Source organism: Crotalus tigris, unplaced genomic scaffold (assembly GCF_016545835.1).
Source record: "Crotalus tigris isolate CLP2741 ecotype Arizona unplaced genomic scaffold, ASM1654583v1 scf7180000018306.2785112, whole genome shotgun sequence".
Lineage (NCBI taxonomy): Eukaryota > Metazoa > Chordata > Lepidosauria > Squamata > Viperidae > Crotalus > Crotalus tigris.
The window spans coordinates 1,868,341-1,894,288 of record NW_024096934.1 but is presented as its reverse complement, the minus strand read 5'-3'; the positions used below and the strand labels follow the sequence as shown (position 1 = coordinate 1,894,288).

The 25,948-nt window shown below is 42.4% G+C and overlaps 3 protein-coding genes across 5 annotated transcripts; all 3 read left to right on the top strand.

The window, feature by feature from the left end:
- The first annotated feature begins 470 nt into the window (after nt 1-470).
- LOC120311006 (olfactory receptor 11G2-like) lies at nt 471-22,824 on the top strand. Of its 3 annotated transcripts, none has more exons than XM_039350083.1 (3): nt 471-506; nt 18,372-18,982; nt 21,458-22,824. In XM_039350083.1, exon 3 carries the CDS (start codon nt 21,458-21,460, stop codon nt 22,403-22,405), a length of 948 nt encoding a protein of 315 aa, XP_039206017.1. In that variant the 5' UTR covers nt 471-506; nt 18,372-18,982; the 3' UTR covers nt 22,406-22,824. The 3 variants fall into 3 exon arrangements, with proteins under 3 accessions (XP_039206017.1, XP_039206016.1, XP_039206018.1); XM_039350082.1 differs by lacking the exon at nt 471-506 and adding an exon at nt 17,650-17,716; XM_039350084.1 differs by lacking the exon at nt 471-506 and adding an exon at nt 17,669-17,716 and having other exon boundaries at nt 18,890-18,982.
- LOC120311004 (olfactory receptor 11G2-like) lies at nt 4,926-9,167 on the top strand. The gene is made up of 2 exons (XM_039350080.1): nt 4,926-5,377; nt 7,692-9,167. The coding sequence occupies exons 1-2, from the start codon at nt 5,375-5,377 to the stop codon at nt 8,646-8,648; spliced, it is 960 nt and encodes a 319-aa protein (XP_039206014.1). The 5' UTR covers nt 4,926-5,374; the 3' UTR covers nt 8,649-9,167.
- On the top strand, nt 10,790-14,603 carry LOC120311005 (olfactory receptor 11G2-like). Its single transcript, XM_039350081.1, has 2 exons — nt 10,790-11,221; nt 13,253-14,603. Exons 1-2 carry the CDS (start codon nt 11,219-11,221, stop codon nt 14,204-14,206), a joined length of 957 nt encoding a protein of 318 aa, XP_039206015.1. The 5' UTR covers nt 10,790-11,218; the 3' UTR covers nt 14,207-14,603.
- Nucleotides 22,825-25,948: the final 3,124 nt, after the last annotated feature.

Sequence of the window (25,948 nt, the reverse complement as noted above, 5' to 3'; positions counted from 1 at the left end):
AAAATATGACTCTTGGGAATATCCATACTATTAAAACAATAATCACCAAGAGAATGCTTTAAGAGAATAAAATTACTTACATGCACAGGTAAAAAAAGGATATATGCAGTGTTATCTTCATTTTAGATGTCAAAAGGGTCTCTCTCTGTGTGTGTCTCTCTCTCTCCCTCCCTCTCTATCTGCCCTTGGTCTGCCACTCCTCTTCCCCCACTCTTTTTCTTTCTCTCTCTCTTTCCTCTCTCTCTCCCCTCCCTCTTTTCCTCTCTCTCTTTCTCCCCCCCCTTCTATCTGCTGCTCACCTGGCAAGCTTCAAGCTGTTGTCCAACAAACTCAGGGGTAAGCAACCTCGTCTCTTTTATGACTCATGGACTTCAACTCCCAGAATTCCTGAGTCAGCCTAGCTGGGCTAGCTAGCTCTCTCCTGCCCTTCCTGCTTCCTCCTTCCTGCAGAGACTAGCAAAGGGAGGAGCTCCGCCCAGAAAGCTTTTCAGCTCCTCGAGAACACTGTGAGTGCACTCTCTTTTACACATACACACACACAAAACATGAACATACACACACAGAGAGAGAGAGAGAGAGAGAGAGAGAGAGAGAGAGAGAGAGAAAGAGAGAAGCAGGGAAACGCAATTGCCTCTCTCTGTCTTTGTCTCTCTCTGCAAAGGCAGAGGAGGCTGGGAGCCACAGGGGAAGGCTCAAAGAGCTGCATGCGGCTCCGGAGCCGCAGGTTGCCGACCTGTGGTATAGGGGATACCTTGCTCAGTAGTAGTAACTGTGAGAGGGACCTCGGAGTCCTAGTGGACAATCACTTAAATATGAGCCAGCAGTGTGCTGCAGCTGCCAAAAAGGCCAACACAGTGCTAGGCTGCATTAACAGAGGGATAGAATCAAGATCACGTGAAGTATTAATACCACTTTACAATGCCTTGGTAAGGCCACACTTGGAATACTGCATCCAGTTTTGGTCACATGATGTAAAAAAGATGTTGAGACTCTAGAAAGAGTACAGAGAAGAGCAACAAAGATGATTAGGGGACTGGAGGCAAAAACATATAAGGAACGGCTGCTGGAATTGGGTATGTCTAGTTTAATAAAGAGAAGGACGAGGGGGGACATGATAGCAGTATTTCAATATCTCAGGAGCTGCCACAAAGAAGAGGGAGTCAAGCTATTTTCCAAAGTGCCTGAAGGCAGGACAAGAAGCAATGGATGGAAACTAATCAAGGAGAGAAGCAACCCACAACTAAGGAGAAACTTCCTGACAGTTAAAACAATTAACCAGTGGAACAACCTGCCTCCAGAAGCGGTGAGTGCTCCAACCCTGGAAGTTTTTAAGAAGAGACTGGACAGCCATTTGTCTGAAATGGTATAGGGCTTCATGCCTGAGCAGGGGATTGGACTAGATGACCTCTATGATCACTTTCAACATTATTATTATTATTATCAATCATCGCACAGTCAGCCAGATGTTCAGACTGGATTTGGCATTTTGTCTACCTATCGAGTCCTTACCCAGGACCTGGGATAGGCAGATGTGGATGTTTGATGGTATTACAGATATCGTCGCAGGATGGAAGCAGTTCCTAGTAAGGCCGCCTTTTGCAATTGACTAATAGCAAATTTGTCAATGCCAATGGTGTTCAAGTGGTGCTCCAGTTGTTTTGGGATTGCACCCAAGGAGCCTATGACTATTGGTACTACCCTTGCTTGCTTTTGCCACAGTCTTTCTATTTCTATTTGTAGGTCTTTGTATTTTGTTATCTTCTCCAGTTCTTTCTCTTCTATTCTGCTGTCTCCAGGCACTGCCACGTCCACTATCCAGACTTTTTTTGTCTTTCTTATCGACAATTGTTAAGTCTGGGGTGTTATGTTGCAGGTGCTTGTCTGTTTGAATTCTGAAGTCCCAGAGCAGTTTAATTTTATCATTTTCTATGACTTTCTCTATTTTATGATCCCACCAGTTTTTGCTTACAGGCAAATGATATTTTTTGCAGATCTTCCAATGCACCATTGTTGCTACTTTGTCATGTCGCTGCTTGTAATCAGTCTGTGCAATCTTCTTGCAACAGCTTACCAAGTGGTCCACTGTTTCTTCAGCTTCTTTGCATAGGCGGCACTTACTGTCTGTTGCTGTCTTCTCAATTTTGACTTTGTATGCATTTGTCCTTAAGGCTTGGTCTTGTGCAGCCAGAATTAGTCCCTCGGTCTCTTTCTTCAATTTTCCTGCTCTTAGCCATTGCCAGGTCTTGTTATTATCTGCTTTCCCAGCTATTTTTTTAATGTATTGGCCATGTAGTGCTTTGTCTTCCCATGCCTCTATTCTGTTCTTCATTTGGTCTTTCTTGTAGGCCAGTTTGGTCTCTCCAGTAGTTAGTAAGCCTTCCTGATATACTAATTTCAGTGCATCTTCATCATTGTTCTTCAGATATTCTTCCAAAGCCATTTTTTCTTCTTCAACCATCTGATGTACTTGTAGCATTCCACGCCCACCTATTTGCCTTGGTAGATAAAGTCTATCAATGTCACTGCGTGGATGAAGGGCATGATTCATTGTCATTATTTTTCTGGTCTGCCTATCCATTGCTTTTAGTTCTGCTTGAGTCCAGTCCACTATTCCAGCTGTGTACCTAATGACTGGGATTGCCCAGGTGTTGATTGCCTTTATGGTATTTCCTCCATTGAGTTTGGATTTTAAGATCTTCGTCACTCTCTTGATGTATTCACCTCTAATCTTTTTCTTGACTTCAGTGTGCTTGATGTTGTCAGCTTGAAGGATACCCAAGTATTTGTAGTACTCTTCCTCATCCAGACTCTTAATGTTATTTTCGTGGGGCATCTTGATTCCTTCAGTTTTCACATTTTTCCTTTTTATTATTATTATTATTATTATTATTATTATTATTATTATGGATCATCGCACAGTCAGCCAGATGTTCAGACTGGATTTGGCATTTTGTCTACCTATCGAGTCCTTACCCAGGACCTGGGATAGGCAGATGTGGATGTTTGATGGTATTACAGATATCGTCGCAGGATGGAAGCAGTTCCTAGTAAGGCTGCCTTTTGCAATTGACTAATAGCGAATTTGTCAATGCCAATGGTGTTCAAGTGGTGCTCCAGTTGTTTTGGGATTGCACCCAAGGAGCCTATACTATTGGTACTACCCTTGCTTGCTTTTGCCACAGTCTTTCTATTTCTATTTGTAGGTCTTTGTATTTTGTTATCTTCTCCAGTTCTTTCTCTTCTATTCTGCTATCTCCAGGCACTGCCACGTCCACTTATATTATTATTATTATTGATCATCACACAGTCAGCCAGATGTTCAGACTGGATTTGGCATTTTGTCTACCTATCGAGTCCTTACCCAGGACCTGGGATAGGCAGATGTGGATGTTTGATGGTATTACAGATATCGTCGCAGGATGGAAGCAGTTCCTAATAAGGCCGCCTTTTGCAATTGACTAATAGCGAATTTGTCAATGCCAATGGTGTTCAAGTGGTGCTCCAGTTGTTTTGGGATTGCACCCAAGGAGCCTATGACTATTGGTACTACCCTTGCTTGCTTTTGCCACAGTCTTTCTATTTCTATTTGTAGGTCTTTGTATTTTGTTATCTTCTCCAGTTCTTTCTCTTCTATTCTGCTATCTCCAGGCACTGCCACGTCCACTATCCAGACTTTTTTGTCTTTCTTATCGACAATTGTTAAGTCTGGGGTGTTATGTTGCAGGTGCTTGTCTGTTTGAATTCTGAAGTCCCAGAGCAGTTTAATTTTATCATTTTCTATGACTTTCTCTATTTTATGATCCCACCAGTTTTTGCTTACAGGCAAATGATATTTTTTGCAGATCTTCCAATGCACCATTGTTGCTACTTTGTCATGCCGCTGCTTGTAATCAGTTTGTGCAATCTTCTTGCAACAGCTTACCAAGTGGTCCACTGTTTCTTCAGCTTCTTTGCATAGGCGGCACTTACTGTCTGTTGCTGTCTTCTCAATTTTGACTTTGTATGCATTTGTCCTTAAGGCTTGGTCTTGTGCAGCCAGAATTAGTCCCTCGGTCTCTTTCTTCAATTTTCCTGCTCTTAGCCATTGCCAGGTCTTATTATTATCTGCTTTCCCAGCTATTTTTTTCATGTATTGGCCATGTAGTGCTTTGTCTTCCCATGCCTCTATTCTGTTCTTCATTTGGTCTTTCTTGTAGGCCAGTTTGGTCTCTCCAGTAGTTAGTAAGCCTTCCTGATATAATTATACTTCTTCTTCTTCTTCTTCTTCTTCTTCTTCTTCTTCTTCTTCTTCTTCTTCTTCTTATTCTTCTTCTTCTTCTTCTTCTTCTTCTTCTTCTTCTTCTTCTTCTTCTTCTTCTTCTTCTTCTTCTTCTTCTTCTTCTTCTTCTTCTTCTTCTTCTTCTTCTTCTTTCTTATTATTATTATTATTATTATTATTATTATTATTATTATTTCAAATCCCATTCTTAGAGCACAGAGGCTGATTTTTTTTACTGTAAGTGAAGAATAAAATCATGATTGGGCACCCCCCACCCTGGGCATAACATTTTTCTGTAAATGCAGAAGGCACTAAATCTCCTTTGGGAACCTTTTGATTGTAAGTTCGATTTTCCTAATTAGTAATAGTAATAGTAATAGTAGTAAAGTTGGAAGGGACCTTGGAGGTCATCTAGTCCAATCCCCTGCTCAGGCATGAAGCCCTATACCATTTCAGACAAATGGCTGTCCAGTCTCTTCTTAAAAACTTCCAGGGTTGGAGCACTCACTGCTTCTGGAGGCAGGTTGTTCCACTGGTTAATTGTTTTAACTGTCAGGAAGTTTCTCCTTAGTTGTGGGTTGCTTCTCTCCTTGATTAGGAGAGAAGGAAGGACTGGTGGCCAGGGACTTCCTCTTACTATTTATCCAAGGTTCATTTATCCAATTCTTACAACTGCTCTTGATTGCCTCCAGGAATCCTCCTTTGTATTCTAATTTTTTTAAAAAATTACTAACAACGTCTACTCCTCTACTTGATAAGAACTGTTCATCTGGGATTGCCAGTGGATGCTGTAATGATACATAATGATGCTATAATGATACACAATGATCATTATCTTCCAACCAAATAACCCCGTTTGCACCAATATTTTGATCCGTGTGGCGTAACATGGTCTTGCTTATTGCAAAAAATGACTTGTTATTCTCCAGTATGACCCAGTATGGTAGGATCGCATAGAACCAAGATATTTCTTCATTGGGTCGGTTTGTAATGCTGAGTTTGATCTCAGTTTGGTTGACTGTCTTATGCAAGGCAGCCTCGGCTCGATTCCTCAGTTGAGAGGAACATTAAGGACTCCACCACACATCCCTGTCCTCTGGAGAAGAAACAGAGCTAATGGTAAGTGATCATTAGCTGCCTAACAATAACATTTACCAGAGACTTTAAATGTTTCTGAGGGATGCCTCTATATGGTGTTCAGTTTAGATCCAGTCCCCAATGTTACTCCCCTTGATCTATTCCATTCCTACAGCCTCTTTCAATTAAAATGAAGACATCCCTTTGGCTGGTAAATTGCACCATGAATTGTGTTGTGATGTTTCATTTCCCATTTTTGGATTAGAGTAACAGAATAACAGAATTGGAAGGGACCTTGGAGGTCTTCTAGTCCAACTCCCTGCTCAAGCAGGAAACTCTATACCATTTCAGACAAAAGGTTGTCCGGTCTCTTCTTAGAAACCTCTAGTGTTTGACCCACAACTTCTGGAAGTGAGTCATTCCATTGATTAATTGTTCTAACTGTCAGGAAATTTCTCCTTAGTTTTAGGTGCTCTCCTTGATGAGTTTCCATCCATTGCTTCTTGTCCTTCCTTCAGAATAGGTTGACCCTCCCTTCTTTGTGGAACCCCTTAGATATTGGAACACTGCTATCAAGTCACCCCTAGTCCTTATTTTCATTAAACTAGACTGTTGCATGGAGGAAGATGCTGAAATTCTACATCTAAATTCTAGGGCTGGTTCATTTCTCCTTTCCTGTTAGTCTCTATTGGAGCTACAGGCTGGATGTTTATTAGTTTAACCTTGTTACATCTTAATCCAGGCTATAGATCTTTACTCGCCTGGGAAGGAGAGAGTCCTTTACCATCAATATACTGCAGAATTTGATCAGCAATATCATTGCCACCCCTCTTAAATATGGCAAGTTTCATAAATGGGAAATTTGGGAGAAATAAATATTGTGAATTCCTCACTTAATCTAGCTCTTTCCCTGTTCCCTGCTTCCTTGAGCAAAATATAGTAATATCCATCTAGCATGGTGTTCTCTTTCTTCCAGATCTCCTATAAGAAACTAAAATCAAATTTGGAACTAAAGCTTATCAAATATATCTCTGAAGAAATGTCTATGGACATTTTCAATCATCCAGGTCGTGGTTGTCTTCAAAGGTGCTTTTGCAAAAGGCAACTGGACTTTCTTGTGTGGGGTTTTTTTTTAAATGTTTTGCTTCTCATCCCAAAAGCTTCTTCAAAGAAAAAAAAAAGTCCAGTTGCCTTTTGGAAAAGCACTTTTGGGATATCTCTGGAGAAATTCCAGAGTAGCAAGGCAAGGAGATGAAATGGGGTCAAAGGTGTTGCTCCCACTGTCTCACAAACTCTCATGGTTAATAGTAGGATTTTGCTGTGGTGCATTAGTGTGACTAAAGAAATGCACTCGTTCACCAAAGCTGTTTGAGGACATATCTGGAGAGATGCTTTATTCCAGGCAGCTGCTAATCTTTCCTTGACCCACTCTTTGTCTTGTCTCATTCCTCTTTCCAGAACAGTTTCTCATGTGAAGCCTGAGATTACATCTCACAGGAGATAAATACCAGACATCTGGGTTGCACTGAAATTAGATTCTCTGCCAATCTGACCTGTGAGAACTTGATGTTCATAGTGCATTGAGTGGAAAGATTCTGACTCATTATCCTGGAAGACTGAACTTCTCTCCTAGGTTTAATTACTGATGCTGTCATCCATTGTGTGATGACAGCTCCTTTCTGGAGTTTAGCTCTTCTATCAGCCCACAAAGCTTTGTTTCTTCCCCTCTACATCTACATCTCTGAGTCCAGCCTAAGTTGTAAGCAAAGGAGCTTCCTTTGGAAACATCTCCAGCCACACCATGTTGTCCTCCAAGTTTTCTTCGGTCACCTGCTGTGATATTAAGAGAGACAGTTCTAAACCTGCATCTACTGAAATATATCTTCTCCTATGTGTTTCATCTACTAGGCATAGGGAACACTCTACTTTGGCTATTGATATGATGAAACAGAAGTTGGTACAGAAGTCAAATATTTAGGTCTATATAACTGTGTGGATGATATACTCATAGCAATTATTTTTTAATTTGTATGATACTAAATAATAACAGTGAAAAGGTTTCAGTGACATAAGAAACTAAAAGGAGCTTGTATTTTATTATTCAAGTTGATGAATAATCCTTTTGATTTTTCAGTGATAGAATTATCTATAAGGTTCTCTAATCTGCTCTTCATTCTTCAACATTCTTGAAGAGCATTTGCTTAAGGACCCCCTTAGACGAGATAAGCAAACCCAGAACATTTCCTTTTTGTTGATTTGATAGTTCTGTATTCTGCCATTTTTAAATCCGTTGTGGAAATAGATATATTTGTGAATTGTAAGAATATTTTATCCTGATTCTTTTTCCTGATTCCAGATGGAGCTGACCAATGGAACTACCGTCCAGGAATTCATTTTGCTAGGCTTGGAGAGTGGACAACACAAACGTTTCTTCCTTCTTATTCTTTTTACTATTATCTACATCAGCACTTTGGCTGAGAATGCCATTATTATCATGCTGGTGCATGTAGATGCACAATTAGCACAGCTCCCCATGTATAACTTTTTGGGAAACTTCTCCCTGCTGGAGATCTGCTATGTGACCACTACCATGCCCCGTATGCTCTTCGATCTAGCTTCTCCTCAAGGGATCATCACCGTCCAAGCCTGTTTCATACAGTTTTATCTGTTCTACTCACTTGGTACCACTGAAGACTTCTTTCTCTCAGCCATGGCCTTAGATCGCTATCTGGCCATCTGTCACCCACTCTATTATCCATTAATTATGTCTCCAAAGAACTGTTCCAAGCTTGTGGCTAGTTGCTGGATAGTTGGCTTTTTGGTATACATTGTGCCAATAATTTTGATCTCTAGGCTGTCTTTCTGTGGCCCCAATGTCTCTGACCACTTTCTGTGTGATCAAGCCATTCTGTCCTTAGCTTGCCCTCCATTTGGAAATATTCTGCATATCCTTTTTTTCATGAATATTTTCATCATATCAGGCAACCTAATCTTTGTAACTATTTCCTATGGCATTATAATTGTCACACTGATCAAATCCTCTAACCAAAGTAGCAGGAAGAAAGCTTTCTCCACCATATCCTTTCACCTCATGGTGGTGACCCTTTTCTATGGTTCTGTGGCAGGAATGTATGGAACTCCAAGTGGGGGTGGTCAGTCACAGGTCACTAAAATCGTCACTGTCTTCTTCACTGCCGTTACGCCCTTTCTCAATCCCATGATCTACTGTCTGAGGAACAATCAGATGAAGGAGGCCATAGACAGGTTGCTGAGAAGAATGGAGGGATGGCTGAGAAAAAACATCACATCGTGATAAAAGGAATGGAAAGGAGAAATCTAATCAACCTTCAATACCAGTGTTGTAAATCCTTTTAGAAAATTCTCATTTTTTAAAGTAGATTTCAAGTACAAGGAACTTAACCAAGAGGAACATAGGTGTTCTAATTTTCAGATGATTGATCCAAATTCTTATTTACAATCCTATTATTCTCAATTCAAAATGCAACATTAATAGGGCAATAAAGGCAAAGGTAAGGGTTTCCCCTGTCTGACTCTAGGGAATGGTGCTCATCTCTGTTTCTTAGCTGAGGGAGCCAGTGTTGTCTGAAAACACTTCTCCGATAATGTGGCCCACATCACTATACGCTGCTGCATATGGAATGTTGCTACCTTCCCCTCAAAGTGGTACCTATTTATCTACTTGCATTTACATTCTTTTGAACTGCTAGGTTGGCAGGAGCTGAGGCAGGGATGGGAGCTCACCCTGTCATGCGACGCTTGGGTCTTGAACCCAGGCTGCCTTTAAACCTTCAAATAAATTTACGTCTTTAAATAGTGCAATATTTATGGGTTAAATTCTAACTTCTCCATTGTCATACTCTGAGATGTCCAATACATATCCACACAAAGACAAAATTTTCACTAATCTTATTTTACGATCACAGAAAAATATTTTACATTGTTTAAGTCGATCCTTCCTTGATCTCCCAAAACAAGACATTCAAGCTTCATAGATCTTTCAAATAACTAATATTGGTATAATTAGCTTCCTTCATCTTTCTATATAGACTTTCCACACATGTTTCCCTGAAAGTTAGACTCAGCCCAATAGTAAGCCCTAGCTTGATTTTTGGGCTTGGGCCTAATATAAGCCCTACTCCAAAAGTAAGCCCTAGTTTTGGGGTGAGGCGCACCCCTAAAAATCAAGCTAGGGTGGGGGTAAGGGAGGTGAAGGTGCCCCACACGCCCCGCACCCACTTACCTTACTGGTAGGACCACCATAACCAGGCCTCCCTCACTCTAACACCTGTTGCGCCGCTACTTGACTTCTTTATGGCCGCTTGCTGCTATTTGTGGCCAGATGCCATGTGGCACATTGCACCATTGCAGCTCCTCCCAGAAGGATGCCACATGGCACTTTGGGCCATTTCCGCTGCTTGTGTGCTTTAGGCCGCTTCTGCTGCTTGCATGCTTCAGGTCACTTTTATTGCTTGTGTCAGGAGGCCACGTGACACTTCAGGCCATTTCTGCTGTGGAAATGGCCCAAAGAGTCATGCAGCATCCTTCTGGGAGGAGCAGAAATGGCGTAAAGCACCATGCGGCATCCTGCTGGGAGGAGCAGAAAGGGGGAAAAGCACCATGCAGCGGCCTGCCGGGAGGAGCAGAAAGGGGGCAAAGCACCATGCAGCATCCTGCTGGGAGGAGTGGCAATGGTGCAATGTGCCACATGGTGTCCGGCCACAAGTGGCAGCAAGTGGCTGCAGAAGTCAAGCAGCAACATGACAGGTGTCAGGGTGTGGGAGGCCTGGCTGTGGTGATCCTAAGGTAAGACATTCTCTGAAATTAAGACCTAGTGCCTCTTCTGGAGGCAAAAAAAATAATATAAGACCAGCTTAATTTTGGGGAAACATGGTAATTCTTCCCCCTTCAAAACCTCCAACTACTATGAAGTACCTTCTGACAAGCAAACTTAAAGAGGAAGCCAGATTCATTTAACTACCATGTTACTGACTTAACCATTATAGGGATTCACTTAACAACTGTGGCAAGAAAGGTCGTAAAATTTAGGGTTCAATTGTGCCATTCTATTTGCAGTTTATCTTCCACTAGGTGCTATGCTGTAATACGAGGGCAAGAAGATGACAGTTCAGCCAGTCAAAAATGAATATACAAATCAGTAAAATAAGATAAAAGTATTTGAATAAAACTTGCAAGAAGCACTTAGTTTGATGGTCAAGAGCTGGTTAAGGGAACTATCTTTCTTTCTGTTCATGGAAATGCTGACAATTTTGGTAACCCCCTTCTGCACTTGGAGTATATCAGCTGATCTTTCATAGTGAAGAGTGAATCCAGGGTCAGTTTCCTCACCAGGCAAAATAATCCCCTGCCAATTCAAATGTCACAGAATCTCTTTTTCTGGATTTGAATGGTCTAATTAGTTTATCTCATAAACCCATAGGTTTAATTCCATTGACATCATTTAACATGAGCCTAGGGAATTCCTGTTCCTGAAAATCTCCAAAATTTATCCAGGACATCACCTTGACAACTGCTCTGGACTTCATCCAGCACCTTCTGTATTCTTTATAATGCTTTACTGGATAAGGAGTGTTCAATTGATGTTGCTAGTAGATGGTATAAATGAAGATAGTCGCTTTATTCTTGAACACAAATAGGCCTGTTCACATCGATGTTTTGGTCCATGTTGGAGAACATGCTTGTGCTTAATGCAAAAAGGACTTGTTCTTTGTCAGTAGAGCCCAATCAGGATCTTCTGGCAGCATAGCACTTTAAAATAAAAATTGGGGTGGCTTCTAATGATTTTTGACCAATCCAAGCCAGTCTCAGCCTGATCGCTGTCCTCTGAGTCAAAGAGTGGGGCTAATGGTAAGTGGAGAGAAAGCAGCATTAATATTTACTAGAGGCATTCAAAGTCTTTGAGAAATAGCTATGTATGGATCCAGCAACAAAAGTTGATCAAAAGGAGCTGTTGAATAAGAGGATGGTGCTGAAATTCTACATGTAAATTCTTGGTCTGGGTCATTTGGTCTTTCCTATCAGTAAAATCTCTACCTAAGAGGTGCTAAGCCCCTAGCTACATGGTTTTTAGTTTACCTGTGTTACTTCCAGAACATAGATTTTTAATCCACTAGGCGAGAGGGAGGTGTTTATCAGCAATGTATTGCAGAACTTGACCACCTCTCTTAAAAGTGTCAGGTTTATTGAATGATGCTTGCAATTTGGGGGAAAAAATGAATGTTGGGAGCTTCCTATTTAATCTAACACTTTCCCTGTTTCTGGTTTCATTGAGCAAAATTGAATTATAGCCATCTACTGTCCTATTAGTTGCCCATTCCTCCAGATCTCCTATAAGAAAATTCAATTAGATTGGAAGCTACTGTAGATCTGATCAAATATATCTGGGGACATATCCTTATAACCAGAGAAACTCCATGACAGCCAGATAAGGAGATAGAGTGGGGATGGTGCTGATGCTGAAATTCTACATCTAAATTTCTGAGCTGGGTCATTTGATCTGTCCATCAGTAAAGTGCTACCCCCACAGTCTCACAAACTTTTATTGTTTAATAGATAATGTAGAATTCTGCCCTGGGGCACTAGTGTGGCTGAAGAGACTCACTTTAAATTTGACTACTGTACTGGCAGATTTACTAAATGACTCAGGGTAGTAAGGGGAAAGATTTTGACCTGGGGCAATTGCTTATCTTTTCTTGACCCTCTCTTGTTTTTGCCTCATTCCTCTTTCCAACACAGCTTCTCAGATCAAGCCTGAGCTTACAGCCCATAAAGCACAAGCTGTGAGATGCCCCATTTTAATTTCTGTGTTCCTGTTGATGTTCATAGTGCTTTGAACCTGCTTTTCTCTGTCTCAGCACCTCTGGAGTTTTCTATGGAGTCTAAATGCAGGTGCTCTTCCTTCTTACACTGTGGCAGCTCCTTCCCAAGATTTAGTTCTTTTGTCTTCCCCCTCATTATCTTTGAGTTCAGCTTCAGTTGAAATGAAAGGCGCATCCCTAGCATCAATTTGAATTCATGCCCTGTTATCATCCATGTTTGGCGCTGTTGCTTGTTACAAGGCAACTCTAGGTCTGTATCTATATGCGAAGAAGATACAACCCGCAATAACCAAAGGAAGACCCACCACCAAGACAATGGTGAGATAGAAGAAGTTTGAGGGGGAAAGTAGAAATGCAATTTGAGAAAGCGACCCAGACAGGACCTGATGAAGATAAGGAGAAGGAGGATATTCAGGATTGCAAGTTTATATTACTATAACCTTAGAATAAAATTAGTATTAATATTCATAGTTTTGGTTTGTCTGTATAACCCACTTTGAAGAGGTAAGAGTATTTATCATCTCTTGTTTCATCTATATTTTATGCTATGTGAAATATTTTACTTTGGCTATTGATGGGATGTGTTTCAGTGCTCAGAATTATACAGTATTGCATAACTCTGAGTTCAAATATTTAGGTCAAGAAAGTTGTGAGAATGATGTACCTATAGCAGTTATTGTCGTGTTTCTATGATACTCTAGTAATAATCTTAAAAGGAATTCAGTTGAAGAAGAGACTGCCAACAATGAGTTTCTTTTTTATTTTTCACATTGATACAGGATATCCTGTGAAAGGTTCCCTCTCTAATCTGTTGACTATACTCCATCATTCTTGAAAGATTCTTATTCAAGAGTAACTTCAGAGAGTAGATGAGCAGGGTCAGAACAATTCCTTCTTGCTACCAAAGTGATTCATAATCAGCTGGCACTTAGATTAAATAAATTAAACCATCAATTCCGGTCGTTCCACATTTAAGAATGTTTAGATCATGGATAGAAACATTTGTGAATAGTACTTCTTTAACAGTGTAGAACTTTGTTTTCTTTCTATTTGATTCCAGATGGATCTGGCCAATGAGACCACAGTCCATGAATTCGTTTTACTGGGTTTGGAGAGTGGGCAGCAATGGCGATTCTACCTACTTATCCTTTTTAGTTTTACTTACATAATAACTTTGATTGAAAACACCACTATTATCACTCTGGTACATGTAGATGACCACTTATCTCAGCTGCCCATGTACATCCTCTTGGGAAATTTCTCCTGGTTGGAAATGTGCTACGTGACCACCACCATGCCCCGTATGATCTTTGATCTGGCTTCTCCTCAAGGGATCATCTCCTTCCAAGACTGTTTCCTTCAGTTCTACGTTTTCTTCTCATTTGGCAGCACTGAATGCTTCTTCCTTTCAGCCATGGCCTTGGATCGCTATTTAGCCATTTGCCACCCATTCCGCTACCCAACAATTATGTCTACAAGAAACTGTTCCAAACTTATAGCTGGTTGCTGGATTGCTGGGTTCTTGAGCTATGCTGTCCCAGTGACTTTGATTTCCAGACTCTCCTTCTGTGGCTCCAATCTCATTGACAACTTTGTGTGTGATCAAGGCCTCCTATCCCTGGCTTGCCCGCCTTTTAAAAATGTTTCTTTTATCAGCCAGATTTCCATGAATTTTTTTATTATATTGGGCAACTTTGTCTTTGTCACTATTTCCTATGGCATTATAATTGTCACAGTGATTAAATCCTCTAACCAACACAGCAGGAAGAAAGCCTTCTCCACTATATCCTTCCATCTGGTGGTGGTGATCCTTTTCTACTGTTCTGTGGCAGGAATGTATGTCGCTCCAGGTGGGGATGGTCAGTCACATCTCACTAAAATAGTCACTGTCTTCTACACTGCTGTTACACCCTTTCTCAACCCCATGATCTACTGCCTGAGGAACGATCAGGTGAAGGAGGCTTTGGGCAGGTTTCTGAGAAGGATGCAGCAAAGGCTGAGAGAGAAAAAATGATGTATATAAAATGGTTGAGAATGAGAAAACGAATCAGCAAATTGTATAATATTTATGGTGGACTTCCCCCCCGCCCTTATTTGTGTTTTTAAATAGCTTAAAAGCTGAATAATTAAATAGATTGGATTCAATTCCGTTAGATTAGAATGGAATGAACTGGATTGGATTGGAGTGGATGAAAAAATATAAAGAAAAAAAATTCTCTCACTTGTTTTACACCTGTTAACCTCATGGTCAAAATAAATCACGAATGCTTTTGGCAAATACATAACAGAATAAAGAAGACCACTTTTGCTTCTTGAAATATTAAGTATATAATTTCATTTTTAACTGTTCCTCCCATTTCAGCACTGTTCCGGCTGGTCTGATCATTGAAACCACCTAGTGAAATAAAAACGCAATATCTAACATTATAAATGAAAGAGATTGTCTACTCTTCATGGCAGGATGAATCATACTGTATGGCTGTCCCGGTAGGCAACAATTGTGCATGTGTGCATATATGGATATTTGTCTCTAAATCATGACAGTTTCACATCATCATCTCTGACACGTGTCCTCATCTGTTTGCCACTGACTTTTTAAAAGCCCATGAAATTAACCTTTTAACATAAGTGATCTTCTGAGTGCTGTGGAACTAGATGAATGAGACTTTGAACAGGCCTCCCTAATTTCATTATATTTGGTTGAATTTATGAAGAGGAGAAAGGAGACCTCTTAGTAATATCTAAATAAGTAGGAGGCCAAAGTTGAAAGGGGAATAGATGCTCCACTGTGATAATGAAAAAGCAGAGGTAGAACAAATACTCGAAAATCCTAAAGATGGATTTCAATCATGTGAATCATTTGTCTGAAAGGGTATCATAGGGCTTCCTGCTTAAGCTGGAGGTTGGACTAGAAGACCTCCAAGATCCCTTCCAACTCCATTATTCTGTTATTCACAAAAGAGATCTAGAGATTAAAGAACATTGCTATTATTAAAAGAGATGATTGGAATGATCCAATACTGAGATTTAACCTTCCCAATGTATAAAAGTGGTGTTGTCCTATGCTTAAATTTGCTGTTGCCTCCCAAAATACCAACAGTCTCCATGCAATTTGTCTATGATGGCCTATTGCCAGGAAGATCTATAGCTACTGACCAATTTGTTTTTGTAAGGAGACAATGGCACAAGAAATGAACTGTTCTTGTTAAGTTGCTGCTGTGCTCTCTTATTGGGAGGACATTCCTGGGAGCTATGAGTGAAGAACACTGGGAGGATCATTCCAAAGTTGACTTGGAGTGAAGGCTCCCTACTAGAAAATGTCAAAGCTTTAATTGTCCTCCTTAGAACCTCTGGACTTCTTGGACCTCCTTTTTCTTTCTCCAGGACCACTGCTGGGAAAGGTTTCTGGAGGAACATCAGGAGAAAATGTTCTTCCCTAGTTAAATACCCTCTTTAGTTTTGAGGTACAATTATAATATAATAACAATAAAGTTGGAAGGGATCTTGGAGGTCATCTGGTCCAACGCCCTGCTCAGGCAGGAAACCCTATACCATTTCAGACAAATGGCTGTCCAGTCTCTTCTTAGAAACTTCCAGTGTTGGAGCATTCACCACTTCTGGAGGCAGGTTGTTCCACTGGTTAATTGTTCTAACTGTCAGAAAGTTTCTCCTTAGTTCTAGGTTGCTTCTCTCTTTAGTTAGTTTCCATCCATTGCTTCTTGTCCTGCCTTCAGGCACTTTGGAGAATAGCTTGACTCCCTCTTCTTTGTGGCAACTCCTGAGGTATTGGAACACTGCTATCATGTCCCCCCTCGTCCTTCTCTTCATTAAACTAAACATACCCAATTCCAGCAGCCGTTCCTCATATGCTTTATCCTCCAGTCCCTTAATCATCTTTGTTGCTCTTCTCTGTACTTTTTCTAGAGTCTCAACATCTTTTTTACATCATGTGACCAAAACTGGATGCAGTATTCCAAGTGTGGCCTTACCAAGGCATTGTAAAGTGGTATTAATACTTCACGTGATCTTGATTCTATCCCTCTGTTAATGCAGCCTAGCACTGTGTTGGCCTTTTTGGCAGCTGCAGCACACTGCTGGCTCATATTTAAGTGATTGTCCACTAGGCCTCCGAGGTCCCTCTCATAGTTACTACTATTGAGCAAGGTACCCCCTATACTATACCTGTACATTTGGTTTTTCTTGCCTAAATGTAGAACCTTACTTTTTTCACCATTGAAGTAAAGAAACACCCACATTTACATGTCTACTTATTTGAACTGACCGTGAAAGATGTTGATTCTACACAGTTGCACTTTATCTTGCAATAGGTGTTATTGTAAGGACTCACCTCAGCTAACCACCCAAGAAAGCAGAACTCTTGAAACAGGCATGGTCTCAAAAGGAAACTTTTATTAAGGGTTAGTGACAGTAGGGAAGTCAAGGCAAGATCTGGGGAAAATCCTGCTTAAACGGTATAGTTAAGCTAGCAATGTTCCTCCTCCCACCAAAGTCATAATGTCCATTTGAAATTCAGCCAATCCACAGGTGGCACGATGTGGGAGTAACTGGCATAGTTGGCACACATCTCAAGGTCTTCTCCAGTTCGTTTCTCTGTAACCGTCTCCCTGATAAGGGAGATACATTCCTTTCTGAGTGTATAGAGGCGGGAGAGGAAAAGTAGAAAGCGAAAGTTATCCCAAGCCAGTGTTTCTCAACCTTGACAATTTTAAGGCATGTGGACTTCAACTCCCAGAATTCCACAGCCAGCAATGCTGGCTGTGGAATTCTGGGAGTTGAAGTCCACATGCCTTAAAATTGTCAAGGTTGTGAAACACTGTCCCAAGCGAAAGCAAATTCCCCCCTCCCCCCAGCAGAAGAGCAGGCCCCAAAACAAGAGCACATATGCAGGGAAAACAATAAGGATTTGGGGACCTGATAGTTATACTGTAATGAAAACATGAGGATAAGGCAAGAGTGGGCTGTAGCTCAGGAATTCTGGAAATTGAAGTCCACAATCATAATGTTGCCATAGTTACCCACCAAAGAATATTTGTAGCTCAGGGTTGAAAGGAAGAATCCATGGTGCTCTCTGAGTTTGATTGTTTTCTTGCAGACGTTTCATTACCCAAACTAGGTAACTAAAATAGCACTAATGTGCCTACTTAGTTTGGGTAATGAAACGTCTGCAAGAAAACAATCAAACTCAGAGAGCACCAAGGACCCTTCACAGTATCCCACCTTTGCAGTGAGGAGATAACTATTCACTGAAGTGTCCTTGGTGCTGTCTGAGCTTGGTTGTTTTCTTGTAGACATTTCATTACCCAAATTAGGTACCGTCACAAGTGCTAGCTTTTGCTCAACTCAATTTTGAGTTTCTGCCAAAGGATTTCCCTAGAGTCAAAAGCCTTCTATGAAATCCTGTGGAAGCAATTGACAAAGTTACTTTAGGATCAAATTGTAAAAGATGGAGTTCAGATCACACAAGGACTGGTTTGATCTAAGGCCATTCTGGTCATCTGTCAAGGTATTTTCCCCCTCCTGCCATTTCTAGGAACTTCTAGCATAAGCATTAAAACCAGTAAAATAAGCTAATAAGAGAAGGACGAGGGGGGACATGATAGCAGTGTTCCAATATCTCAGGGGCTGCCACAAAGAAAAGGGAGTCAAGCTATTCTCCAAAGCGCCTGAAAGCAGGACAAGAAGCAATGGGTGGAAACTGATCAAGGAGAAAAGCAACCTAGAACTAAGGAGAAACTTCCTGACAGTTAGAACAATTAACCAGTGGAACAACCTGCCTCCAGAAGCGGTGAATGCTCCAACACTGGAAGTTTCTAAGAATAGCCTGGACAGCCATCTGTCTGAAATGGTGTAGGGTTTCCTGCCTGAGCAGGCGGTTGGACTCGATAACCTCCAAGGTCCCTTCCAATTTTATTATGGATCATCGCACAGTCAGCCAGATGTTGTTGTTGTTGTTGTTGTTGTTGTTGTTGTTATTTAGCTTGCTGATAAGACTTAGTTTTTTTTTTCCTTTGTGAAAATGCTGACAATCATAGGCAAACACACACACACTGTTTAAACCTGATTTTACACTGTAAATGGAGAGTGAAACTAGGATGCCATTAGGAAAATGATCCTCTATGAATTCAAATTGCATTAATCCTCTTCTTGCACCTTTCTAGGTTTGATTTGCCTAATTAGATTGCCTCCTTCTGAAACCACCAGTGGTTGCCAATCATTTCACTCAAGCTCAAGAAATTTCCAGTGGTTGCCAATCATTTCACTCAAGAAATTCCTGTTGCCACAAGTCTCCAAAATTTATCCTGGGCATTCAGTCTGACAGCTGCTCTTGATTGCTCCCAGGCAACATTTTTTTGTATTCTTTTGTTTTTAATTGCTTGCAGCTATTTGTAATACCCTACTAGATAAGGTGTTGGTGTTGCCAGAAGATGTTATAAATGAGAGGCAGGGGCTTTTTGATGGCATACCATCAAACCTGTTCACACCAATATTTAAATTCATGCTTGATAACGTGCTCTTGCTTAATACAAAAAGGACTTCTTATCTGCCAGTACAGCCGAATTGGGATTGGATGGCACCATAGCATTTGTTCATTTGGATGGCTTGTAACTATTTTGCTTGTACAAATTCAAAATCTTAGCTCATACTGATCTGACACATATTGATAATTTTATGGAAGGCAGCCTCAGTCTGATCCCTCATTTGGAGCTGAGAGGAACAACAAGGATTCTACCACACATCCCTGTCCTATGGATGAAGGAGCAGAGCTAAGGTACGTGGCCATAATCCTCCTGGAGAGAAAGCAGCTTTAATATTTACTATAGGTTTTCAAAGTCTTTGAGAGATAGCTCAGTTTAGAAACAATTAAAGTCATCTTCCCTTGGAGGCTAAAGCATATGAAGAATGGTTATAGGAACTGGGCATGGCTAGTCTAGTGAAGAGAAGGACCAGCAGAGACCTGATAACAGTGTTCCAATATTTGAGGGGCTGTCACAGAATGGAGGGGGTCAACTTATTTTCCAAAGCACCTGAAGAACAGACAAGGAATAATGGATGGAAACTGATCAAGAAGTGATTCAACCTAGAAATAAGGAGAAATGTACTGACAGTGAGAACAATCAATCAGTGGAACAGATTGCCTTCAGAAGTTGTGGGAGCTTCATCACTGGGAGCTTTCAAGAAGAGACTGGACAGCCATCGATCAGAAATGGTGTACAGTCTCCTGCTTGGGTGGGGGGGTTGGACTAGATGACCTACAATGTCCCTTACAACTCTGTCTATTCTATTCTATTCTATTCTATTCTATTCTATTCTATTCTATTCTATTCTATTCTATTCTATTCTATTCTATTCTATGTGGTAATTCATTTCCCATGTTTAGACTAAAATACATCTAAGGAAATTGTTGCATGGAGGAGGATACTGAAATTGTACACCTATATTCTGGGACTAGGTCATTTATCTTGTCTGTCAGTAAAATGTCCACCTAAGAGCTGCTCAACTAGAGGTTGGATGACTGTTAATTTAACTGTGCAATTCCCCAATTCAGGACAAGGACTTTTAATACACTAGGAAACAGCGATATGTTTATTAGCAATGTACTGCAGAGCTTGAATTTGATCAGCAGTGTCACTGCACCTTTCTTTAATGTGGCATGTTTAGTGCCTGCTGCCTGCAGTTTGGGAGAAATGAATGTTGTGAGCTCCCCACTTAATCTAATTCTCTCCGTTGTTCTGGTTTCTTGAGCAAAATTGCGTTGTAGCCATCTTGCATTAAGTGGATTTTCTTCCAGTACTCCTATAAGAAAGTAAAATTAGATCTGGACCTAAATCTGTTGAAATATATTTCTGACTATATCCTTATAACTAGAAAAACACCACGATAGCCAGGGAAGGAGATGGAAAATTATTTGACTTTGGGCAGTCAACCTTTTATTGGTCTTCTCTTGTTCTTGCCTCACTCCTCTTTCCTGGACAGCCTGTCAGGTCAAGTCTGAACTTACACTGCACAAGATACAAGTCTGGTTATGCCTTAAATGTAACTGCTCTGTTCCTGTTGGTGTTGGTAGTGCATTGAATGGGAATGGAAATCTTGGTGTCAAGGTTCCAACTGATGAACCCAACCGAGCAAGCACCATCTAGAAATCCAATCTCTTAATGCAAAACTTTATTGAGTACATCATTTCGGCACAGATTACAGCAAAACCAGCTCTGGTTATTTCCCACACAAACCACTATAATTAAAATATAGAATTCTCCCTGCCCCTATTGGTGCAGGTCACATTGTCCAATCGAGTGTCAAAATATTGTTATGAGAAAATGTCTAGGTGGGTAAGCAGAAATCTGCTGAAACGTCCTTGGTTCACACAGGCTGATTTCTTGTTGTCTGGAGCCTGCATTCCATTTCCCCCCCTCCTTCCCCTAGTGCGTTGACATGCTGAGAAGCAAGAATGGTGGCAACATCATAGACACACTTGGATTTAAATTTAGGCACTGTCATTCAGTGTATCAATGTAGCCATTCCAGGGGATTAGCTCATCTATAAGCATGCAGAACTTTGTGTCTTCCCCATCTTTGTGTTCAACGTCAGTTGTAATCAAAGGCACTATCTTTCCCTAAATCTATAGTCCATACACTGTTGTCGTCTATGTTTACTTCTGTTCCATGCTATCATATTAGTGAGGATCCATCTATCAATAGATGTCAACAGATGTTTCTTACCATGTGTTTTTTATTCTGAACAGTGCTTCTCAACACTTTGAAATGTGTGGACTTCAAGTCTAGAATTCCCCAGGCAGAATTTAGGAAGTTAGAATCCACACATCTTAAAGTTCTCGAAGTTGAAAAGCACAGTTTTAAATTATAAAAAATGGATTATAGTACTTGGCTGTAGATGCGATGAAGCCATCTGAGGTTTGGTGCAGTTTAAACATTTTGTTCAAGGCAGCTATGTGAATGATATAATAGCATTCAGTTTCTACTGAATGCTATTCAATGTATTTATTTCTAATATAAAGTGCAATTCCATTCACTTTATGCTTTCATAATATTATTGGAAAGGGTCCAGCGATAGAAGGCATTGGGACTGTTCTTGAACATTTTTAATGACACCGTTAGAAGAGATCCACATTGCCAAACCATTTGTTCTGAATTTGGTAATCCCACAATCAGACATTTTAGAAATTTGTCCGAATTATATTGATATATTTGACAATCTTTAACAATGTATAATTCTTATTCGATTCCAGATGGAGCTGACCAATAGGACCACAGTCCAGGAATTCATTTTGCTAGGCTTGGAGAGCGGACAACAAAAACGTTTCTTTCTTCTTATTCTTTTTACTATTGTCTACATCAGCACTTTGGCTGAGAATGCCATTATTATCATGCTGGTGCATGTAGATGTGCAATTAGCACAGCTCCCCATGTATAACTTTTTGGGAAGCTTCTCCCTGCTGGAAATCTGCTATGTGACCACCACCATGCCCCGCATGCTCTTTGATCTGGCTTCCCCTCAAGGGATCATTTCCTTCCAAGCCTGTTTCATACAGTTCTACATTTTCTACTCCCTCGGCAGCACTGAAGCCTTCTTCCTCTCAACCATGGCCTTGGATCGCTATCTGGCCATTTGCCACCCACTCTATTATCCAACAATTATGTCTCCAAAGAATTGCTCCAAGCTTGTGGCTAGTTGTTGGATGGCTGGCTTTTTGGTATATGCTGTCCCAATAACTTTGATCTCTAGGCTGTCTTTCTGCGGCCCCAATGTCTCCGACCACTTTTTGTGTGATCAAGGGCTCTTGTCCTTAGCTTGTCCTCCACTTGGAAATGTTCCACTTATCCTTTTTTCCATGAATATTTTCATCATATTGGGCAACTTAATCTTTGTAGCTGTTTCCTATGGCATTATAGTTGTCACACTGATCAAATCCTCTAATCAAAGTAGCAGGAAGAAAGCCTTCTCCACCATATCCTTCCATGTTGTAGTGGTGACCCTTTTCTATGGTTCGGTGGCAGGAATGTATGTAACTCCAGGTGGGAAAAGTCAGTCACTTGCCGCTAAAATAGTCACTGTCTTCTACACTGCCGTTACGCCCTTTCTCAATCCCATGATCTACTCTCTGAGGAACCATCAGGTGAAGGAGGCCCTAGGCAGGGTTCTTAGAAGGACAGAGCAAAGGCTGGGAAAAAGATGACAATATGAAAAGGGGATGGGAACAAGAAAAACAACAAGTTGTAAAATATTTATAGTGGATTTTTAGTTGGCTCTTTGAATAGCTCAAAAACAAAACAATTTGATTGGATTTGGTTCAATTGCAACAGATTGGACGGAACTGGATCAAACTGGATTGGGTTGAACTATGTGAAAACTATCAAGGAATATATTCACTTGGAAAATTTTCTCTCACACTTGTTTTATATTAGTTAATCTGATGGCCCAAAATTAAACAAAAAAGACACAAGGTTTTGGGAAATATTTAATGAAAGAAAAAATTAGCACCTCTGTTTTCCGAAATATTTAGTATGTACCTTCCTTTTTAAATGTGCTTCCAGTTTCAGCAATTGTTTGGTCTGTTCTCTTCTTTGAAATGATGTAGTGAAATAAAAATACAATATCTTTCATCGTAAATAAAAATGAATGGTATATGTTGAGTCCTTGGCGAAAAGCAGACGCGAGAAGCAGTTGTAGTTCTCAAGTTTCTTTTATTCTGTGTTCAGCTTACAGGTGAAGGCTTCAGCAACGCCCAAAAGCTCCCAGCCTCTTATATAGGCAGTTCCCGGGTCAATGTGTTACTTTTCCCGCGCCAGCACCCGCGCATGCGCACAGGCGCTGGCGACAGCCTGTCTGGTCCCGGGCAGCTTGCACCTGCCCAGGACTGCCTGTAAACGCCCCGAGCCCGTTTGCATGGCTCGGGACATAACACCCCTTTCCCCCGGGCTAAGACTACTACCAACATACAATTATTTCTTGATGCAGTGTTCTACTCCCCAGTGCTCCTACTGTTTACTGGCTGTTGTTTGGCCAGCAATGTTATGTAATCCTCTAAGTATTTAGGAGATTTCCTTGCTCTCTGTGACCTTCTCAGCTCTGGGTTTCTGACAGGTGTTCCCTGACTGAGGGGAGACGTGAGCCTGTTCTCCTTATCATGCCTTGGTGCCTCCCAAGGACTGTGCCCCAATGCCCGGCCTGCTTGCTCGCCCACCGGGCTCGTCAGGCTAGGGCTTCTGTCACTTTGTGACCTGGTTGACCTGCCTAGCTGTAGGCCCTCGGGCCCCTTGAAGTGATAGCCACTGCTGGGCGTCTCTGTAGAACCTCCTAGGTCCGTCCAAGACCTGTCAGGAGGCTGTCCATTCCCTAAACCCCGTTCTGTGTCTGGGCTCGTGTGGGTTTCTGTACCTTCCCAAAACTCAGTTACTCCCTGATTTGGGCTAGAGGTGTTGCGGTCGGGACTTGGTTCCTCAACCACCTCCCTGTATGTTTGACCCCCTGTAGGACTTGGGGTAAGGTCAGGCCAACTCTGGAGATTATGTGCCAGCTCTCTTGCGGGGTATGATTTATTGGGATGCTCCCGGGTATCCTCCCTGACTGGAGTACTGTGCTGTGCAGGTGAATAGTGATTGTACCCCGGGGTGACTCCCTGGCTGGAGTAGGCGTGAATGCCTGGTAGTTGGATAGGCTCTTAGAATTCCTGTTTGGGGCACTCGCGGAATCCTGGAATGGGCCATTTGTGGCTCCATCATTGGAGGTGGGCAGCAGCTCGTGCCCCTCCCTTTGCTCTAAAGGGTCCTCCTCCCCCCTGGAAAAGACCCAGGAGTCTCATCTGAAAGATCCCGCCTAGGGCGGAGTTGGTCGATGTGCCGACGCAGGACACGACCGTTGTCCAGGGCTACCTCATAGGATAGAGGACCTGTGACCCTGGAAATAGAAGCGGGGACCCATGTATGACCAGGCCCGTAATTGCGAGTCCAAACCGGGGCACCCACAAGTAGTTGTCTAGGTGCCCTAGGATGTGAGGTAGATGAAGGCAGTCTGTCCGGATGCAACCGGTCAAGCTTCGTAGTAAGTTTGCGCCCCCAGCGAAGTTCAGCTGGGCTTCTCCCTGTAGAAGTGGACGGTGTGGTGCGGTAAGAAAGGAGAAAGTCAGCCAACCTGTGATGCCAGTCCCCATAGGTGAGTCTTTTCAAGGCGTCCTTTGTGATGCGGACCATGCGTTCAGCCATACCGTTGGTGGACGGGTGGAAGGGTGCAGACGTGGCATGACAAATCATGTTAGCCTGTAAGAAAGCTTGGAATTCGGAGGAAGTAAATTGAGGGCCGTTGTCAGACACGATGACATCTGGGAGCCCGTGTGCAGCAAAAATCCCCCTCAGTACCTGAATAGTCTTTGCAGTGGTGGTGGATGAGACAGGTACAACCTCAAGCCATTTTGAATGACTGTCAATGAGGACCAAGAAGAACTGGCCCTGAAAGGGCCCAGCGTAATCAATGTGCACCCTAGACCATGGAGACTGTGTTTCCTCCCATCTATGCACAGGAGCTTGGGGCATCTCTGGGCGAGAGCGCTGGCACAGGTGGCATGCATGCACCTTAGCCTCAATGTCCTTATCTAAACCAGGCCACCACAAGTGGCTGCGCGCAAGGGCCTTCATGCGAACAATGCCAGGATGACCCTCGTGGAGGGACTCTAAGATCCTAGTCCTCATTGAGGTGGGAATGACAACCCTCTTGGAGATGTGCCCGGATGGGTTTATGGTGCTTCATCAGCCTCGACATCAGGGCAGGGGTGGGGGAGTGGCAGTCATCGCTCGGAAGTCCTTGAGTCCTCGTGGGATTCCTGCCCCGGAGGTTGTTGGGTGTGAGTCCCTCCTATTGAAGTTGGGTTCTCGGGTTCAGTTGGGCTTGCTGCTGACGTACCTACCTCCCAGCGGCGTTGCAACAGCCCTGCCTGCGTTGCTGGAGTCAGTAGCCGGGTTGGTGGTGGAGTTCCCCAGACTTATAGTACTGGGGGACTTTAACCTGCCATCACTCGGTGATCGCTCAGAGGCGGCGCAGGAGTTCATGGCTTCCATGGCAACCATGGACCTGACCCAGGTAATTCAGGATCCAACTCATAGGGGTGGTCACACACTCGACCTTGTGTTTCTCTCGGGGCAATGGATACATGATCTGGAATTAAGGGGAATAGAGATCTCGCCCTTGTCATGGACAGATCATTTCCTATTGAGGCTGGACTTCAGAGCATCACTCCCCCATCGCAGGGAGAGGGAGCCGACTAGGTGGTTCCGCCCCAGGCGCCTAATGGACCCAGACCGGTTTCAGGAGGAGCTTGGGGAAATACCTGACTCCCTTGTCCACAACTCGTCCGGGTCCCTGGTTGCGGCCTGGAATGAGGCGGCGTCCGGGGCCCTGGATCGAATTGCACCTTTGCAACCTCTCTGTGGTGGTGGTCCCCGGAGGGCGCCTTGGTTTACTGAGGAGCTCCGGGAGATGAAGCACCACAAGAGACATCTAGAGTGACGTTGGAGGGCCAGTAACTCTGAATCTGACCGATCACTATTAAGAGCCTATCTTAGGACTTATTTAGTGGCGATAAGGGCGGCAAAGCGTGTTCACTTTTCCGCACTTATTGCGTCCGCAGAATCTCGCACGGCCGCCTTGTTTAGGGTGACCCGCTCCCTTCTTAAAGTGGAGGAGGCGGAGGAACCCTTGCAGGGGAGAGCTGAGGAGTTTGTTCAGT

Excerpts from the sequence above, each read along its gene's own strand:
- LOC120311006 (XM_039350083.1), top strand. The coding sequence starts at position 21,458 with ATGGAGCTGACCAATAGGACCACAGTCCAGGAATTCATTTTGCTAGGC.